Source organism: Engraulis encrasicolus, chromosome 22, assembly GCF_034702125.1.
Source record: "Engraulis encrasicolus isolate BLACKSEA-1 chromosome 22, IST_EnEncr_1.0, whole genome shotgun sequence".
NCBI classification, from domain to species: domain Eukaryota; kingdom Metazoa; phylum Chordata; class Actinopteri; order Clupeiformes; family Engraulidae; genus Engraulis; species Engraulis encrasicolus.
This window is the reverse complement of record NC_085878.1, coordinates 34,227,366-34,248,620: the sequence shown is the minus strand read 5'-3', so window position 1 is coordinate 34,248,620 and position 21,255 is coordinate 34,227,366. Positions and strand designations below refer to the sequence as shown.

At 44.5% G+C, this 21,255-nt stretch overlaps 2 protein-coding genes across 6 annotated transcripts in view; one reads left to right on the top strand and one right to left on the bottom strand.

Moving 5' to 3' along the window:
* The window catches only part of nfatc3a (nuclear factor of activated T cells 3a), a 126,392-nt gene extending 115,422 nt beyond the window's left edge, over positions 1-10,970 (top strand). For both annotated transcript variants that reach the window (XM_063188021.1, XM_063188022.1), the window contains exon 10: positions 5,207-10,970. In XM_063188021.1, coding sequence (XP_063044091.1) covers positions 5,207-5,289 — 83 coding nt within the window. In that variant the 3' untranslated portion in view covers positions 5,290-10,970. The remainder of the gene's footprint in view (positions 1-5,206) is intronic.
* Positions 10,971-14,130: 3,160 nt separating this feature from the next.
* esrp2 (epithelial splicing regulatory protein 2) overlaps positions 14,131-21,255 on the bottom strand; it is a 28,946-nt gene continuing 21,821 nt past the window's right edge. For 3 of the 4 annotated variants that reach the window (XM_063188558.1, XM_063188560.1, XM_063188559.1), the window contains 2 exons: positions 20,259-20,463; positions 14,131-15,007 (listed from right to left, as the gene is read on the bottom strand). In XM_063188558.1, the coding sequence (XP_063044628.1) occupies positions 14,846-15,007; positions 20,259-20,463 (367 nt within the window). In that variant the 3' untranslated portion in view covers positions 14,131-14,845. Of the gene's footprint in view, positions 15,008-17,113; positions 17,216-20,258; positions 20,464-21,255 lie in introns of all 4 variants that reach the window. The other variant, XM_063188561.1, reaches the window with a different exon arrangement.

The window sequence follows — 21,255 nt, the reverse complement described above, 5'->3', positions numbered from 1 at the left end:
ATAGAGCACTCTGACTAATAATCTCCCTCACACACACACACACACACACACACACACACACACACACACACACACACACACACACACACACAGACACACACACACACACACAGAGACACGGGCGCGCACACACACGGGCACACTCACACACACACACACACACACACACACACACACACACACACACACACACACACACAGACACGGGCACGCACACACACGGGCACACACACACACACACACACACACACACACACACACACACACACACACACACACACACACACACACACACACACACACACACACACCATGCTCCTGACCCTGTTCTGTCCTGTGCAGAGAGAGCATCATTTCCAGGTAGCGCTGCGCTATGCTACGCTACGCTAAGTGCACTCTGTGGACCTGTCTGACTAGAGTTGGCCTCTGAAGGCGTCTCCGCAGCAACGTCCCACTCGACTTGCTTTGTCCAGCACATCGACAAGCGACAATAAGGCGACATCGAGGAGATGAGGTAGAAATGGCAATCGTCTAGGGGTGTCCCCTTCCAGTCATGTTAGTCAGGAATGCCTATATGAAGGACTACTGTATGTGAAAACCAGAAAGCGAGCGTAGTGGCATGGAGTGAATCATATGTTTCGCTACAAAAGACTGAAGCAGCGAAGGGCCCACTCAGATCAGTCAGAGACATGAAGAGCATCGAAACCCCAACATACTTCCCGCCTTTGTTCTTTATACTGCGTAGTAACTGTTTTATTTGTCTTTGTTTGTAATTAAAAAGCAAAGATTTTTGAGCAGGTATTTCTCTTATTCTTTGTATTTCTCTTTCTTTTTACACCTTCTTGTTCTCTTGTTCTCTCTTTCTCTTTCTATCACCAAGAAAGAGCTTGTGAATATGTGTGTTGTGTGTGGGTGGTGTGTTGTGTCTATGTGTGTGAGTAAACCACTCCTTTCATGCTTGAATACTGTATGATTAACCACAGTTCTGAGAACTTCATTTGCAACCGCCACAAAAGCTGAAATTGAGATTGCTTTTGCAAAAAAAAAAAAATCATTGGGTCTGCTGGTCACATATGTTTGAATGCTCTTTGTGTGTGTGTGTGTGTGTGTGTGTGTGTGTGTGTGTGTGTGTGTGTGTGTGTGTGTGTGTGTGTGTGTGTGTGTGTGTGTGTGTCTGTGTCTGTGTCTGTGTCTGTGTGTGTGTGTGAGTGTGAGTGTGTGTGTGAGTGTGTGTGTTTGTGTGTGAGCCAGGACCCTTTGAGAGAGGGACAGGGACGGGCCGCTGCGAATCGATGGCGCATTTGTGACGGCGGCATGCGATGGAAACCTCGCCCAAAATAAAATCAAATGCCATAGCAGGGGGACCATATTTATCCATTCCAAATATACTCCTGCCATGCCTCTCCATCTGCATGCCTCTTCTCTTCACTGGCCCTGGCAGGCTGTAGAATTGTTTGTGGCGACGCGACCCATCCGTCCAATATTTTATTCCCCATAAAATTCAAATCAAGTACAAGCTGATAAGCCGGCTGAGAATAGCGACAGTGACCGTTAGCTGAAAGTAGAGAACAAAGCATTTCTCTGAATACGTGCCTGGCCGGGAGAAATATTTGCATGCATTCAGTTGAAGTCATTTGCAGCTTTCCAGGCAATATAATCATTAGCATTTCAAGCGATTCCATGTTAATACTTGTCTGTGATAAAGTTGTTGGTCATATTTATAAGATATACGGCTAGCTGTTGGTCCCATCCGTTCGAATTGCTAGTGCAACTGTACCCGTATGAGTAAAGGTGTATCTGTGCATCTAATGTAGAAGTCACTGGGCAAGACTGGAGAATCTCCGGTCTTAGCAGAAACCAGCCAAGACAAAGCTGAACTATGATCTGTCCTGCTCTTGCCGGGTAAACTCATTGCATTGTTACCAATCGATATTCTTACAGAGAGAGACGAAGCAGAACCCTCACATGCAATGGGAGTTGCAGTCAGCAGGTCAGCGATATGAGAAATCAGTTTTGGTTGGGGCATATGTGATCAGACACTTTGATCTGAGAATGCATACAGTGCCAAGTTAGGAAAATTCTGTGACGTCATGTGCACTGTGTGCACTGCTGCTAAAAAGGTAGTTGACTTGGTCTCAATCTGAGAAGCAGACTCTCTCTCTCTCTCTCTCTCTCTCTCTCTCTCTCTCTCTCTCTCTCTCTCTCTCTCTCTCTCTCTCTCTCTCTCTCTTGTCTTTTTTTCTCTGGCAGAGTTGTACGTGTGAAGTGTGCTGATACGAGAGGAAGAGCCTCCCACGCCAACAGGATGATGTGCGACCGTGGCCAGACTCACAAAAAGGCGTTAGCAACACACAAAAAACAGAACCAAGGAGAGGGAAAAAAACAAAAACAAAAAATTGCTGATGACTTTCAAAATAATGTTTATATATACACAATGAGTAGGATTCAGTGAATTGTTGTCTCTCAAAATCGGAATCACATGGTGACACTTTTTCTCCTACAATATAGTTTAAACGTACATGTAAATTGTCAAAAATTAGGACAGAACAAATTCAATAATGTCAGAAATAAGAGGAGGCAAAGGTCTTTCCCTCTTCAAAAACAGGTCTGTTTGTTATCATGAATGGTTCGTCTATTAAATCAACCATTCATAAATATAAATAATTCAGAAACCAAGTTCAAAATGCTTTTTGAGAAACAAAATTGTCATGTGGATGGCTACATTAACCTCCCGCACCCTCTTTTAAAAATGAAACATTTTACATACGGTATTTCAGTCTTTTTGTCAAAAGCAAAAATTGCATCATAGCAGGACTGCTGCTCAGAGAGCAAAGAGCGTAAAAAGAAAGAAAGAAAGAAAGAAAGAAAGAAAGAAAGAAAGAAAGAAAGAAAGAGCGAGCAAGAGAGTGGAATGCGGAGAGCAGAATGACTGTTGTTGCCGTCATGTAGCGACAGGCCTCTCGCACTCCTCATGGCATTTTGTTCCAGAAGTTGCTTTATGGCACTCTGGTGTACCTGGGGGTTTAGGGCAGACAGAGACAGTATCTCTCTCTCTCTCTCTCTCTCTCTCTCTCTCTCTCTCTAGCTCCTCATAGCAGACACTCCATCCATTAGGCATTTCTGTTCGTGTTGGGACAGAAACCATGGCAACTGGACGCACATGGTGATTGAGAGTTGACTGACTGCTGCTGCCTGCCTTTGGGAAACTTCTGATCACTTTTTCCACAAATACCAAGAAACACAACGTGCGCAACACCTCCTCCCTCTCTCAACGATCTTTCTCCCTTTCCCTTTCTGTCTTCTCTCTCTCTCTCTGCGCCTCATTTCTCTCCGGCTGCCTCTTCTCTTCAGACAGTTCCCACTGAGTGCTTTCGCAGCCGCACTTTTTACTACACTCACGTTTTAACGGGCGGACCCCCCGTGGGGTGGTACTTCAGCGTTGACCGGTGGGGAGAGGTTGGGGTACCTTTCCCCTCCTCTCCTCTCCTCTTTCTCCTCTCCTCTCCTCTCCTCTCTCCTCTCCTCTCTGTGCACCTCGCTCTTCTCTCCTCTCCTCTCCTCTCCTCTCCTCTCCTCTCTACTCCTCTCCTCTGCTCTCCTCTCCTCTCTGTGCACCTCCTCTCTTTTCTTCTCCTCTCCTCTCTTCTCCTCTCCAGTCTCCTCTCCTCTCCTCTCCAGTCTCCTCTCCTCTCTGTACACCTCGCTCGCCACCGTCTGCCGCAACAATCAGGCCTCTGTTGGAGGCCTGTAACCCACGCCAGCTGCCTCGCTTTGCCCCCACCACGCCATGCCGTATCACACACACACACACACACACACACACACACACACACACACACACACACACACACACACACACACACACACACACACACACACACACACACACACACACACACACACACACACACACACACACACACACACACACACACACACACCTTGACTTTATTTCTTTAATAAGAGACTTCCAGCCTGCCAGCACCAGCACTGAATTATGGCCCGCGCCTCAGAACCCTCTGCAGCAACAGACTAGAGCAACATGTGTTTTAACAATGCATTAGTTTTTATGTGCCTTGCTCACAGCACTTACTCACTTAACCCCAGGGTGGATGCATAAATAAATAAATAAATAAATAAATAGATAAATAGATGACTAGCTGTGGAATTGGAATGGAGCACAGGATTAGAATGACTTTATGCGGGGACAGCTAAAGGCATCAAATGAACTGGAGGTGTTTTATTAAGGGTTTATGGGCTGTTGCGACTTTCATTTAAGACAAAGAGAGCGGACACATTCACACCCTCGCGGCCTCTTTTGAGTCCCTAGCACTGCGCAGACTGACACACACACACACACACACACACACACACACACACACACACACACACACACACACACACACACACACACACACACACACACACACACGCACCACGTTCACACAGAAAAAAATAGTCTGTCCCCGGATGACATGCCACACCACTGATGCCACTGAATGGAAGAGTTTTTCTTCTCTTTCCACTTGTCGTGCGCGCGTCTTATTTTCATTTTCCACGGGCCCTCGGCCATCCTGTTACGGCTCTCACTGCTGCCGCACCAGTCCGCCTCTTTGGCAACACCGCCCTCTACTGTTCACAGAGCTGCGCAGCCTCTATTGAGCTGCCATTCACATTAGTTATTATTATACTCACTGTGCAGAGGGGGAAACAGATCAATGAGCTGGTTTAATCAAAACATTTCTAAGGTTCTCCCTTTCAAACGTCTCTGGTTTAATTGCCTGTTGGGTTGGGGGTTTGTAATGGGAACCTATGATTTGCTTCTGAGTGAGCTCAGTGTGAAGTAAGCTAGCCACTAATATAATCATAACTGTTAACATGAAACAAGTGTCAGGCTTCCATGTCATGCTGCTGATTGCAATAGCCTGTAGTATTTACTGCACCATTTACCCATTTTACATGCTATTCTACTCAGTTTGTATTGCTGGACACTTTTACTCGATTGTTTTATTTTATGTGTGTGTGTGTGTGTGTGTGTGTGTGTGTGTGTGTGTGTGTGTGTGTGTGTGTGTGTGTGTGTGTGTGTGTGTGTGTGTGTGTGTGTGTGCGTGCCCATAAGTTTATCTCTGCCTGCCTGTTTAAAAGTGAGTGCTATACTATGTTCAGTCCATGACGGTGTTGTGTTTGTTCCCTTTCTGTGTTGCAGTGAATGAGATCATCGGCAGGGACATGTCCCAAGCTCCAGGAGCCCACCACGCCTCCACCTCCGCACCTCACAGCCAGTCCTAGCACCACGAAGCAGCAGCCGCAGCAACAGCCACAGCCACAGTCCTCAGACATTCTCCCATACATCCCTCTGTCCTTGCATCTCACATTAGCAGCAGCAACAGTAACAGGCCGCAGAAGCTGCCCCCCAAACACCCCCCAGTCGAAGCAGCATTCGTCCAGCCCTACCCCGCAGAGCCTGGGCTCTGGTCCACCTCCGCACCACAGCACACAGCCAGTCCTAGCGCCACGCCGCAACAGAAGCAGCAGCAGCAACAGCAACTGTCCTCAGCAGTTCTCCCATACATCCTTCTGTCTTAGCATCTCGCAACAGCAGCAGCAGTAACAGGCCACAGAATCTCCCTCAAACACCCGCCTCAGTCTCATCGGTTAAGCAACAGCAGCAGCAACAGCAACAGTATGCCCCTCTATCCTTTCATGTCACAGCCGCAGCAACAGCAGCAGTCCTTAGAAGTTCTCCTGTATACCCCTAGTGCCTCACAGCAGCAGCAGCAGCAGTAACAGCAGCCGTAACGGGCCCCAGACCAAGGCCCCAAACACCCCTCTGTCCCACCAGTTGGCAACAGCATCTGACCTTTGGCACCTGAACTTTGCTCCACCACCACTCCAACTTTCAGCCTAAGCAGCCCAAGCAGCGAGCCACAACTTCAGCATGGAGCTCCATACGCACCCACGAGCGCCAAAGCAGCAGCGATGCCAGCCAGGGTTTGTCTACCAAGGCCGACCCACCACTCACCCCCCGCAGCAACTACAGCAGCAGCAGCAGCACCAGGGTTAGTCTAAGGTTGCACGACACCCTGCCCTTTAACCCCTTCCCTAGTAGTGGCACACCCTGCATCCCCGGCAGCAGTTATGGCAGCAGCAAGCAATAGGGTTGGTCTCAGCACGGAAACCCTCCGACCCTCATCCCCAGTAGTGGCAGAACTGAAGCAGCACCTGAGTAGACATATTCTGCCTTCCTCCTCACCATCATCATCATCCTCATCTTCACCAACAGCAGCAGCAGCAGCAGCAGCAAGTCTAAGCTTGGAAACCCACTTCATGATTGGCCCTTGATCCCCAGTAGCTAAGGCAGCAGCACGAGTGACACGCCCTTTATCTCATTAGCAGCAGAAGCACCTGAGCAGCCAGTGTTGCCAGATTGGGCGGTTTCCCGCTGTTTAGGATGGCCGTCTGCAGGTAAAAATGGCATTTAGCAGAAAGAAAAAACGCCCAATTTTTGGCCATAGAAATCAATAGAATGGGCGGGATTCAGCGCTTCCAGGTGGGCTTTGAGCATTTTTTGGGCTTGAAATCATCAACCTCATCTGGCAACCCTGTGAGCAGCCTGAGCATACTCTGCCTCTCCTCCTCTTCATCACTATCAGCAGCAGCAGCAACAGCAGGTCTCGGCCTGGAGAGCCACTTCACGTTGCACCCTTGATTCCCCAGACTGTAAATCATTGCAGCCAGTTAAACGTTAAAAAAAGTAAGTTGCCCTGCTGCCTTAAGTTTGTAAGTTTCGTAACTCAACTTGAGAAAGTCTTGAGTTGAGTTAAGCTTTGAGTTGAGTTAACTGAACAAACTTAAGGCAGCAGGGCAACTTACCTTTTACATTGAACTGGCTTGCACTGTTTTACAGTGCAGTAGCAGTTAGAGCCACAGTACCTGAGCAGCAGCACTCTGACCTCCTCATCACCATCAGCAGCAGCAGCACCATCAGCAGCAAAAACGGCTTCATGATTGCAGGTCTTTTTTCACACACCTCACCTGTCTACCATTCACCAGGAACAGGAGACACCGAGGCCACACACACACACACACACACACACACACACACACACACACACACACACACACACACACACACACACACACACACACACACACACACACACACACACACACCAACACACACACCAACACACACACACACACACACACACACACACACACACACACACACACACACACACACACACACACATGTCCGACAACCATCATGACACAGAAATAAATGTAATCTATGTGCATTGCGTACATGCATTCACATGATAATACTCATGCACATGTAGACATATTTTCATACCTTGGATGAGGGATTTTAGCAATGGTGTATTGGTGGTCCCGCTGCCACCTACTGTGCAGTTTCGGAAGCAGCAGCTAAGTCAGTGCAGCTGAGGAAAGCGATGCAGTGGCCCAGTACACCTGATCACATTCAACACACCAATGCAGCAACAGGAGGCCATGCCTCAACTCTCTGTGTGTGCTAACCATGAAAGCCAGTAGCTGTGAAGAGCCTTGTTTATTCAGCATCCAGAATACAGCGTTAGCCTGCTCACCCTCGGTTTCTGATGACCCCCTAGGGGTCTTGGAACATCCTGAAGTGACTTAGAAATTCTGAAGTGATTTCAAAAGAAGGGTGTAGCACATTTATGATCAAGGTGGCACATAGACGTACACACATTGGCCGCGTTCTTGATGGCGCATTGCTGCTTTTTCTAACCAGAATGCTTTGAAATGGCAAAGTGTGCATCTGCGCTTCACAGCCAAATCAGCAATGCACCGTCACGAACGTGGCCTTTAACACAGAGCTATGCCCGTCCAACCAGACCAGCAATCCCCCTTATCCTCCCATTTGTCTTCTCCGGTACAGTTTTCGCATTAGATATGCATCCGGTGCCCTCGTGGGTTTGGGCAGTATGCAACATTCCACACTTCTTAGTGACCTTTTGGCGTTGTAGATAGTCTGTTTTATTGTACTCCACTCCCGCCTCCTATATACCCATCTCCCCACTTCTCCTTCAGGTTAAACTAATGCCTTACTCGAGTCTAGCAGCTTTGAATGACGAGAAAAAAATGCTTTGAAGTATAAAACAAAACAAAAAAGACTTTCGTTCTTGCACAGTTGACCTTTGTGCTGATGCTGTGGTTGAAGCCTAAACAATCATATTATTTTAGCATTAGTGTAGTGTTAGGTAGATAGATAGCAGTAGCAGTTGCAATTTTTTTTTGATTGCTATAGCGTGTTGGTCAAGTGTTTTTTCTCCTTCCCCTGAATACAGTGGTTTCTTGGGACGCGTGCATATGGAAGAGTTTTGTTTTTGTTTGTCAAAGTCTGAGAAGACTGAACGGAACGGAGCAGAGGAGGAGAACTTGAGTGCGTATTTATGTGAGAATAAAAGGACTCGCATGTCAGCCCCTCCTGTCCTGTGTGGGGTGTGTACTGTATGTATTATGGACATGGGGAAAAGGGATGGGACGACTCCAAGAGACAGGGTTCTGCTCTCCAGAGGAAGTCCAGAGCTCTCTGGCAATACTGTTGGACTCTACATGGACTCCTGTGTGCCTTTGACTTTCCACTCAGCTAAAGCAGCCACGCGTACAGTAGTTGAAGCCTAGCTTACCAGTCACAATACACATACCAACCTGTTAATGTCGAATTTGACGTCAGTAGACAGACCATAATGAAGTGGTTGTATTTTTTTTAATTTTCTATTTTATTTGTGTTTGTGCGTGTGTGTGTGTGTGTGTGTGCGTGTGCGTGTGTGTGTGTGTGTGTCGGTTTGAGTCCCACTCACACGTTTAAGAACAACCCCTGTCCAAAAGTGGGTATGGTTTTTATTGACAAAGAGATTAAGTCGCATCTTGACAATCAAAGACCAGCTGGGTTTGATTTGTATTATTTTTTTCCAAATTGCAATGTGGTAACTGAGTTGCACTATTCGGACATAACAGAGTCACACAAAAATATACTACAACACAGCATCAATAAAATATTTGCAAAATAATCTGCAAAGCGCATTTTCGAAATCAGCATTATTTTGCAGCTTATTCTGGATGGTAGTCCCAACATTGTGCCAGAGGGGTATTTGAAAAAGGCAACATGCCACCAAAACAAACGTAGTAAAAGTGTCTGACTGTGTCAGCTTTCATTTGAAATAAACGTCTAAGGGTTCTCTCATCAACCCTTAAGAGTGTCTACTACAGTGATGTCAGGGAGTGGGCAGGGAATACTTTATGAATGCTTTCATAAAGGCCGTAACGCAAATGTACAAAATGTCTGTGAGGACAGGGACAAAAACAACAGGAATTCAGGTCAGACTTGCATGATATTGATGAAATGGTGTTAACAGCTAGATCATGTAGTTTGGAGGTGCAGTTCATCTGTAAAACTACATATTTTTTGACAACTGTGTTTTTTTTTGAGGTTTGATACAAACAAATCTATGAAGAATTGTACTGGCTCCTTGCCTTAATTTTTTTTCTAAATTGACAGTAATGTTGCATGTATATTTTTGTATTTTCAGAAAAAATGGTACAGCCACTTATTAGAGGTTTTGTTTTTTTGGTCTTTAAGACTAGAGCTATATTGACGACTGTTAATTTTGTCCAAGTCAAAATGGTAAACAAAAAAAGAGAGACAAAACTGCTATGCACTAAGAACATGCCTGATGCCTTTCGAAAAAAAAAAAAATCATAACAAAAAAAGACAACCTTGATGCCTCTAGATGTAGCATCTCCTGAGACGCTTCACGTTAGACTAGCATGCCACACGCCGTATTCCTATGACAGAAATAAAGAGGTTTGCATTACTGCCTTGTTTTGACAGAAAAACAGAAATATATATTTAAAAAAAACAGTGCAGGCGTCTTAAAAGATCATGTTTGGATGTGTGTGTGTGAGAGTGATAGTGTCAGGGTGTGTGTGTGTGAGAGAGAGGTTGTGTGTGTGTGTGTGTGAGAGAGAGAGAGAGAGAGAGAAAGAGAAAGAGAGAGGAGAGTGTGTGTGTCTGAGAGAGAGAGAGTGTGTCAGGGTGTGTACATTGTTGTGTTCTTGAGTGTTCCTATTCAGTAGACTGTAGATATTTTTTTCACTTTTGTTGAATTTCAATATTGAGAAAAGCACACAAATCCAAGAGGCTATGCAAGATAAAAAATCGGCAACTTGATTTGGGGCGGTACTCGGCGCACATCAGGTGAAAACGGGACAGTGGATTTGGATTTCTCCTCTGCTTCTCGGCATGTACCCAGCTGAATGGAAAGCCCTTTACAATAATAATAATAATGGTGAATCACAATGCCACCGCCCGTCAAGTTATTTAATTTAAAACTATCAATCAAACATACTGTAGGAAAGCCTTAACTCGTGTTTGAAGTACAGATTACTGATTTTGGTGTAAACCTTTTCGGATAAAATTTAAGGACTGGTTCTGTTTGGGTCAACTGAGGCAGGATGTCAGTGTGGAAGCAGGACTGTTTGTTTCTAGTCAGTCCTTGATGTCTATGACGAGACCAGTCTCAGCAACAAGTCCTTTCCTTTCAAGAAACCAAAGACCGAACAACAATGTTCCCATTTTTCATGCTGGTAACAACAGACGTTAGAACTCTATTTTTGATACTTTAAAGTGGATGTCATTCCTAAAGGTTGGTGATATATAAATATATGTATGCATATATATTATATATCTATATATAAAATGTTTTGTAAATTTAAAGGGAAATACAGGTTAGCAAATGTTTACGGAGCCTTGTATTGTCATTTCATGTACATTTTGTATTTTAACATTTTGTAATTTTTAAGACTGCAGTGCTTTTTGAAATTATTCAAAGGGAATACCTTGCATTGTAGGCTATTCTATGGTAATGTATCAATAAAAGGAAAATCCCCAGTTATTCTTGTTTGTGTCTTTTTGATTAGATAACGCAAATGAATTGGGAACAATGGGGCCAATACCATGGTGTGCAATATAGTAGCAGTGTGTGCTACACACAGTATAATGCAACTAAATGTTAAAATCCTTTAATTGTTTTACAGTTATGTGAATAACTAAACTAATACATATAATACAGTAGTTTGTATTTCTACTGAGATCTGAGATTGTTGCTGTATGGAACCCGCAGACTTCAACACCCTGGTATTCCAGCGCAAAACAATTTAACAGTCCACAATACTTCATCTTGTGATTTTGAAACAGAAAAGGTTTGCTTTACACTGAAGTGCACCATTTGAGATCCAGCAAATGACTTCAGTAGACTACACCATAACCATTTTGGTGCCAGACCAACCAATTTGGAAATTTTCCAAACAATCTTAATTTGATGGAAAGATGTGGTGACACCATCTTTCCATCAAATTACATGTAAGGTCGTTAAGAACATAACTTCAAAATAACTTCAGTGTTCATGTTTCAGTGCGCATGGCGTATCATTATACGCACTGAAACATAGTGCGACACAACAATTGTGTATTGAACAGCCATTTTGAGGGCATTTCTATATTAGTACATGACCTTTAAATACAGCATATGATATGCAAACTAGTAGGCTATTTGATATGCAAACTAATCAATCATGCCTGGTATGAAGTGAATAGTCCTGGCACCAGAGTAACAGGCAGATGATTCCAGTTCACTAAAAGGCATCATCAGGGCCGGTGACAGCTTTGGCTGGGCACGGGACAAAGACATCTGAAAGGGCCACAAACCCAAGACATACAATGTCATGAGGATCCAATTTTGTCCCCCCTTACCTCCATGGGCCAGGGACTAATGACCTCTTTGCCTCCCCTGTCGGCTTCCGTGGGCATGATCATGCATATACAACCAACAATTTGAAGCCACACTGAAGATTCCAGGCTCATTGGCATGTCGGAGCACACTCAACCCTAGTGATTTTAACCCCCACAGCTTGTACTAGTTCCATTCTGAAGATGCCCCCCCCAAAAAAAACCCCTTATTATTGGAAAACAATGTAGTAAATATAATCTTAAATCTTAATTCCCATTGTAGCAGTCAGTCAACAGCATATTGATGCAGACATGTTATTATTGCACAATTAATGCAAGCCCAAATATTAAAAGGGTTTAGTATGCTTAGGTGGAAGGGGCCTTGCCATGGCCTAACAGTAGGGCACTTGTCTACTATGCGGCCGACCTGGGATCGATTCCCGGCCCAGGTCCTTTGCTGGCCCTTCCCCATTTCTCTCTCTCCGCTCGCTTCCTCTCACCATCTTCACTATGCCGTCATAAATAAAGTGTAGTTGGAAGGTTCCCAATCAATACTCAAAAATACTCATATAGCACATTATCATACATAATTGTCATTCAATGGTCTTAAGATTAGAGCAAGAGAAAAGAGAAGATAAAGTAACTATATTGTTATAGATAGTAGATAATTAACCATCACCAAAGGCAGAAGAGAATAAAACATTTCAATTTCTTTTTAAAACTAGATACTGTTGGGGCCATAGATCTGTATGATGTCATTTATACAGATCTGTGGTTGGGGCAGTTCTAATTTGGATAGGAAGTTTGATCCAGCACTTGGCAGCATAAAGGCTTGATTCCATTTTATCCTGTCTAGATTGGACCCAAGGCATAACCAGTAGAGGAGATTCTGAAGACTTACTTAAAAGGTGCACCGTGTAATATTTTTAGTAGAGCATTTCCGGAATTCATGCTGTCCATTCACAAATGTTACCTTTTTCATGAATAGGGTGACCTATGACCTTGACCTTCAAAATACCTTTCTTTGGCCACAATCTTACATAGTGCACCTTTAAGATATCTATTATATTAGGATGATATTGCTATAGCAAAAAGTAACCAAGGTTGCGCACAGCCAAACACAGGGCTCACAGCACCATCTGGAGGTCCTGCATGGGATTGCAGAAGGTTCAGTTGAGTCTGACTTCACTTGGGCTATTTGCACAATATTTATTGCACACTTCCAAGAAATATTTACTAAGATTCTCCCACTCCACTTACCAGCACTCTACTTTTGTTTTGACACATATGAATGGATAAAAAAAGAATCACTTGGACAGGCCTTTGGAACATTATTTTTTGTTTATTGTCAGGCTACAGCAGTCACATAAGAGAGTATTTTCTAAACTTAAACAAGTGTCAAACTTGTCTGTAGCAGGGGAGGAAAACAGAAAATATCTGAGGGGGTAGGATGGGGGGTTGGGTGTTTGTCACAGGCCAAACCCAGACAGATATTGGCTGGAGGAGGCCTCTGGGTCATGCAGAGATGGCAAAGACAACTCTTGTCATAGTCAGAAGAGAAGACAGAGGACATCCCATGATGTCACTCCAAATAAAGTCATTAGACAGAAAGGATTGGGACCAGGGTGGAGAGCGGTTTCAAGTGTTTTGCAATTGACATCCTCTATGCATCTTCAAATCAACAAAAGACAAGGCTCATTGATAAAAAAAATTACCAATGACAAAGAAAAGCATGCACACCAGACAGAAAATATTTAACTCCTGGTTCAATAAAATAACATTTTTTTTACTCTTTAAAGGGGACAGGGTGGATTAAAGTTTTTAAATCACAATTCTGAGACATGCACGTCTAAGGGATACACAGTAAGAGGCACATTTTGGTCTATACTTGATTATAGCATTGATATACGTATAAAAAGCTTCTTGACTTCTACAGTGCTTTGACACTTCCTATTAGAATAAACATAACATCTTTTTTCTTCTTCTTACTGCAACAAAAAAGCAGACACGTTTTGGCTTCTGGCGCTTGTCCATTTCTGCACGCAGAGGCTTTTGGACCGGACAAAACGCCTGGTCTTTTGGACCGGACTAAACGCCTGGTCTTTTGGACCGGACTAAAGGCCTGGTCTTTTGGACCGGACAAAACGCCTGGTCTTTTGGACCGGACTAAACGCCTGGTCTTTTGGACCGGACTAAACGCCTGGTCTTTTGGACCGGACTAAACGCCTGGTGGAGTTTATACAGTACAGCCACCAGAGGCATCATCAGTAGTTAGTGCTTTGGCTTTTCCGTTGCCTCTCAGTGTGCACTGCAAGGCAAAGTCACGTACAGCATATGGCTTTAGTATTAGTATTAAGAAATATTGCAACAGCCTTGGCATGCCAGCTTTATAAAGTAAGGGGAAACACAAACAAAAATCAATCATCATCATCATACACAGGGACATGCAGAGACATGAGGTCTTCAATAGGAAGAGCTTTCCTTGTTGTAAATGCAGCACTTTGTTCAGCCGGAAAAAAAAACGAACAAAAAAAAAACTAAATCAAAATCCCCATCACATGGAGGGGCTTCCAAGTCTCCATGCACACTTGGTGTTTTTTTTTTCCTTGACTGTTACAGTGAAAACCATGCTCACAAGTTCACACACGCACCTGCATGTTCACCCTTACTCTCTTGTCACACACACATTACACATGCACGCATGTTCCAGGCACTTAGAGCAAAACTTCTAAAGACACGTTTTTTTAATCTGTATTATATAAATACAATATGTACACAAGAGTTTATACATGTAGCACATTGGCTGCCCTCCAGGACAAAAACAACAGAAGAGAGAAAGGAGGAGAAAGAGGAGGGGGTCGAGGAGGAAAAGAAAAAAGGGAGGCGCTGGTTATCGCTGATCCAAACAAAAATAAAAATCTAAATAATAAACCAGTCAGTGTGAGGAGGAGTGAAGTGGTGAGATGAAAGTCCTCTTTTTTTGTTTTTTCACTTTTTTTCCAACTTTTGTTTTTCCTGGTTCACCCCCCTCCCTCGCTCCCTCTCCCTGTCCCTCAGTGTGTCCCCCTGCTGGTCACTTGCAGCAGAGCAGGCGTACGGGGTGGCCGTAGAGGTTGTGGTTGGAGCGCTCAGCCACCGCCTGCCTGGCCGCCTCCTTGCTGGGGAAGGTCACCAGAGCCTCGCCACTGCGCTGCCCCGCCAGGTTGTAAAGCACCAGGACGGCGTCCGCACTCAGCTGCGAGAGAGGGAGAGAGAGAGAGAGAGAGAGAGAGAGAGAGAGAGAGAGAGAGAGAGAGAGAGAGAGAGAGAGAGAGAGAGAGAGAGAGAGACAGACAGAGAGAGAGAGAGTCCATCAGATAAACAACAGTTTGGCCAACCAACACCAATATGTTTTTTTTCAGATCCAAGAGACTGAGCTGAAAAGATTCACCATATGAGTCACAAGGGGAAAGGGGCAGATACAGGTAAACAAACAAGGCATGCCAAGGCTTCAAATTGTCATCACCCGAAACAAAACAAAACATCTTATTACACCATGAAGGGGACACCGGCAAGACAACAGAGTAAATGCAGTAGAGAATAAATTGCCTATGAGTCATTAGACACCCACCCACAGTTCTTGATGCATTTTATTATTAGGCGTGTTACACCAACAACGCCCCAGAAGGCAAACATACCCCCCACCCCGCAGACAATGCTGCATTTTAAAAGGATTACCACCCGCTAGAGAGCCAGTAACGCCAGCTAGAGAGGGTTATGTTGTTAATCAAACACAGCAGCAGAGAATGGAAGAATAGAGAAACAACTAAACACTATTTACCCAGACAGAGAAGAGAGCAAACAGGGGTAGATGAGAGAGAGAGAGAGAGAGAGAGAGAGAGAGAGAGAGAGAGAGAGAGAGAGAGAGAGAGAGAGAGAGAGAGAGAGAGAGAGAGAGAGAGAGAGAGAGAGAGAGAGAGAGAGAGAGAGAGAGAGAGAGAGAAAAGAGAAGAGCATACAACGCATTTCACATTATTACGCAAATGACAATTCTTGCCTTATTCCCAAATAATCAATAGAAATGACAGTCGTCTTAATTTTCAAGTAATCAGCCATTAGAGTACAATTCAAAAGTTTTTGAATGAACCTTCCAATGATAACGGTATTTTTTTAAATAATAAAAAACTTAAAATGCCCAAAATGCTCTGTTCCAAATTATTACGCAAAACAGTTTTGTAGTGTTGTAATACAAATGTCTTTCTTTTTTCCCATTTACATCAAAACAGTTGGCATTTGGTACCTTCTAAATTACATTTCGACATTCAAAACTTGGTCATAAGCTGTAATTGGAATGCTGCGTTTAACATTGAAGTCAATGGCAGGGCATTGCATGGGAATTATGGAAGCCCAGATATCCTTGATGCTTTGCTCTCAGCTGTTTTTGTTTGTTTGGTCTGGTGACCCACACTTCACTCTTCAATATACCCGTAGATTTCCATGCCACGTGTAGGTGCTTTGGAGGTGATGACATAGCTCACCAGACATAGCATCCCATTCATTTTCAATGGGGTTTTATGTCTGGTGCGTTAGAATGTCATCACCTCCAAAGCACCTAAACGTGGCATGGAAATCTACGGGTATATTGAAGAGTGAAGTGTGGGTCACCAGACCAAACAAACAAAAACAGCTGAGAGCAAAGCATCAAGGATATCTGGGGTTCCATAACTCCCATGCAATGCCCTGCCATTGACTTCAATGTTAATCGCAGCATTCCAGTTACTAAGACAAAGAGCTTATCACCAAGTATTGAACATTGAAATGTAATTTAGAAGGTACCAAATTCCAACTGTTTTGATGTAAATGGGAAAAAAGAAAGACATTTGGATTACAACACTACAAAACTATTTTGCGTAATAATGTGGAACAGAGCATTGAAAGTTTTTTATTATTTTAAAATAATACCGTTATCATTGGAAGGTTCATTCAAAAACTTTTACATTGTACTCTAATGGCTGATGACTTGGAAATTATGACGACTGTCATTTGTATTGATTATTTGGGGAAACAGCGAAAAATGTCATTTGCATAATAATGTGGAATGCGGTGTAGAGAGAAAAGAGAAGAGCATAGAGAGAGAGAACTTAGCAGACAGACAGACAGGCAGAGAGAGAGCGAGCGAGCATGACAATGAGCGAGATGCGGAGAAAGTGAATGAGAAAAAGAGAAGAATAAAAGACGGGGCCACCGTTAAGCGTTTCTTCTGATTAGAGGGTTAGGGGAGCCGGAGCGGAGCTTAGTTTAGTTGAGTTTAGTGGAGTAGTAGTGTTGTTGCTTAGACACATGCCGGGGTAGGTTTCCTTACCTTGCCGGGCTCTCTTTACAGGCAGAGCCACTCTTTTGGCTGGATCAGACTCCGTGCCTGATCGCCCATCTGAACCACACTGCTGTACTCATCTGGAGCGTACTACACACAGCGACAAGTGGGGTGTACAGTCAGCACATGGGGCCTTGACAAGCAGGCAGTCATTCATTCATTCATCCATCCATTCACTCACACGCTCATTCATTCATTCATTCATTCATTCCAGTCTTTCCACCATAAACCCATTCCATGTATAGACACCCAACTTTAATCCCCACAAGTTTCTAATGATATCTACATCCATCTACAAAAACACCCAAAACGCACACAAATAAAACCCTACAAGGCCCAGGGCACCCTGAAAAAGTGATAAGAAAATAAAACAAAAAGGATCTACATAAAAATCACTCGTCTCACCTCTACAAAAAAGAGAAAAAAAACACCTCCAAACAAACGCACAAAGAACCCAAGTGGGCCGGATCTGTTGGCGAGCCCTAAAGCAGCTAGCGTGAAATCCAGCCACGTTATACCACCAAGTCAGTTCAGCCAAGAGCCAAACGTCCATATTCAGTTTTTTCACAATCCCTCATTCAAAACACGGACAGACACATACACACAGATACACCCCCCTTCCGCCAACAAAAAACACCTTGAGTGGTTGAATGTCAGACAGACAGCACAGCATTTCCTCTCAGGGAAAGGTGGATTATGCCGTCTCTCACTCTTGTGCACACATTACAAACACAAACACACACAAAGTAAAAGACTAAAAACCACACTAAATGCAAGGCAGAGCAAACAAAAGAGGCAAAAAGCCCAACCCTACAACACAGGAGCATACACAGCAGCAGCACCCATCCCCCCACGCTCGCCCTCATCCTAACCCCCCCATCCCCCCCCCCCCCCCCCCCCCCCCCTCAGCCCCCCTCCCGCCTGAATAAAGCCCTGCAGCGGTGCTTGTTAGAGCTCATACCATCCTCTGCAGGCTCCGCCTACTCAGGTGTCAGTCCACAAGGGAGAGACAGGTAGAGGTGAAGCAGCGGGGGAGGGGAGGGAAGAAAAAAAATGCACATGGGAGGAGGTTCAGCAACACACACACACACGCGCACACAAGCGCGCGCACACACACACTCGTGCACACACACTGCACAGTCAAACTCCAACTCATTTCAACCCTGTCGCTTTGGTTACACGGAAGGAAGGAAGGGAGTGTTCCCGCCCACCACACCGCATGAGTAGTCCGGGGTGGAATTTCTGACATGACACAATCTAGATTTGAAAACCGAAACGGTTGGAACGGGACTGCTGGTGACCCGCCAAATTCTTTACATTCAGCGAGGACCCGAGCGCTAACCTCCATAGCATCTTCACACAGAACAAAACACTGCATTCATCCATGATGCTTTACACATTTCATCCTCAAACACGGCATTCATCCACGTTTTACACATTTCACCCGAAAACACTGCTTTCATCCATGATGCTTTACACATTTCATCCTAAAAGTGTTTTAGACGTGGTGTTGTGGCACTGGTACTGCTAATCAAATTCAAGAGGAGTCAAAAAGCAAAAATTCATCAGAAATTATACATTTGTGGGCCGAAAACGAAGCCTAAAATGTCAGTCAGGTGGCACTACTGTTGTCAGTGAAATCAGCAATTCAATGTGCCGTATCAAGTACATTTGGATAGAGATACTGTACATATAGTCAATATATTAAAGGAGATTGTAATGATCTTGCCCTGGCCTGAAATGCTTACATTGGGGAAGAAAACAGCAACACAAGATGTTGGACATTTGGAAAGCACCAGAGTCAAGTGCTGGTTAAGAGGGATGGCCGAACGGAATGGGGGAATTTGGTGCTGATGTTTTTGAACAGGCCTTTCATGTGGCCACTGCGGTGTCTGCACTTCAACCAGCAGATGACAGCAGCAACAATACACCACACCACACCACACCACAGCACTGCATGACTACTGCTGCTGCTGCTGCTTCCCGATCCGGACTACCGTGCGCGCGTGTGTGTAGTCTTGTTTATACTTTTGTTTCTCCGTGGAGAGGTAGAAATTAGAGTCCATTAGAACAAATGTGTGTCTGTCGGCAAGACGGAGTACAAACAGAGGTCAAGTCTCCAGGAGGAGGGGGGTGGGCAGGCCTGGTGCAGGGGTGTTGGAGACTGGGGTAAAGGGGAGGGTGAGGAGAGGGAATGGGAAATGAAAGCAGTGTGGCCTGCTACTTGACTCATACTCACTTGGACTGACTCAGAACTTCTAAGTTCCTAAGTTTGACCATCACCAAAACGTGTCACAAAAGCAGAGCCCCGATCAGATCTCTCCAGCAACTATGAGTTAGCCTTTAAATCCTTGGGGGGGGGGATGGGAAGCAGAGAGACACAAAGTGTCATGGGGCAAAAAATAGATCAATTTCACTGACTTGGCGGATGGAAGTCTGGCCAGACAACGCTGAGCACAGGACAAATGAAACTACAAGTATGACTAATGAACCTTTATTTAGTCAGGAAAGGCTTCAGTGACACTATATCTCTCTTCTGCATGAGATGCCCAGTGACAAACAAGTCTCAGACAGACAATGCTAATGACTCATGCCAACAAACACTTCAACCTCCTCAAAGACAAGCCTGGTCGTCTAGAATTATACTCATTTGAATAACATTCATTTCAGCTCCATTTATGCAAGCTGACAGACACCTTAATTTCCTGTGGGATTAATAAAAGTTTCTCTACTCTACAACAACCTGGAGGGTATTCCTAGAAGCTGGGTAAGTAGTAAACCAGCTTAGGTTGACCTTTGGGTAGTGGTAAATCACCTAATAGAAGAGCCAGGAATCCATTTTCATAACTAAATGGCGGCTGCTGGCTGTCCATGAGCAGGTTTACCATTTCCTGTATATTACCTTAGTCAGGTTTAATGACTTAACCATGCTGTTGGAAATGCCCCCCAGGACTAATAAGAATCTTAACAGATATTCTAAGTAGAACCAAAATGAGACAGGGCGCTCAGCTCAGACAGTAAGTTTCCAAACTGACAAGAACAAAAATTCTAACGATTCAAGCTAGCCAACCAGTTTCAAATGGGTTTTTTTTTTCCTAAGATGAGAGGAGAGGAGAGGAGAGGAGAGTCTCACCTGGTATCCCTGGAAGAAGCTGAGGATGTCCTTGACTCCGGCGTTGTAGGGGAGTCCCTGCATGCGCACCAGGGCCCCGTGCTGAGTGCCGGCGTGGGCGTGCTGCAGCATCGCGGGGGAGGGCTGGGCCGCCACCGCCGCCGCCGCCACCGAGCTAGGGTGCGCCGCCGCAAAGTAGCCCACTGTGGAGGGGGACACGGGCGGACTGAGGGGCCAGGGGGGAGCAAACACACACACACCAGATTAGTGTGAAACTGAGGAAGTGGAGGAGCATGGATGATGTGTAGTAGTACACATAGAGCAGTTATAAATGAAGTGCAATTGAGTCACAATATCATGATCATAACAAGATACACAAAAACATTTACACAAATCTACCATGACCAGGGGCCTATACTACAAAGCTGGTTCAGCACAAGTTAAGGTTAAGTAAAGAGGTAAATCATCTAATAGAAGAGCCTGGAGTCCACATTTTCTTAAGAAAAGCTCGTATTAGATGATTTACCGCTCAACTTAACCTTAACTTATAAATCCTGAGCCAGTCTTGTAGTATCGGCCCCTACTCTGACAATAACATTTTCATATACACACCAGAGATGAGTGTGAAAAAGGAAGTGGAGCATGCTGGATGTACGCACTACAGCAAAAGTAGCGACACTCCAGGCACAAAAACCATCAACATCAGAAGAAATAAACTTTTATGTTTACATGTATAGAGAGCTGGGTGTGTCAATTTCTCAAAAGCAATGTTGCATGCCAGTTAGCAAACTTAGTCTGTTGAAATGTAATTCCTCATTTGCGAGCAACTAAGTTGTTTATGTAGTTAGCAACAATGCTTTTCACAAACCGGGTCCTGATCTACAAGTCATCTATGTGGACAATAACAGTATGAACAAAAATGTGGGGCCTCCTTTTAATCAATAAAACTAACCAATTCTGGTACTATGGGTCCTTGTTGTTCCTTACCCGGGGATCAATACAGTTACTCGACTCTACT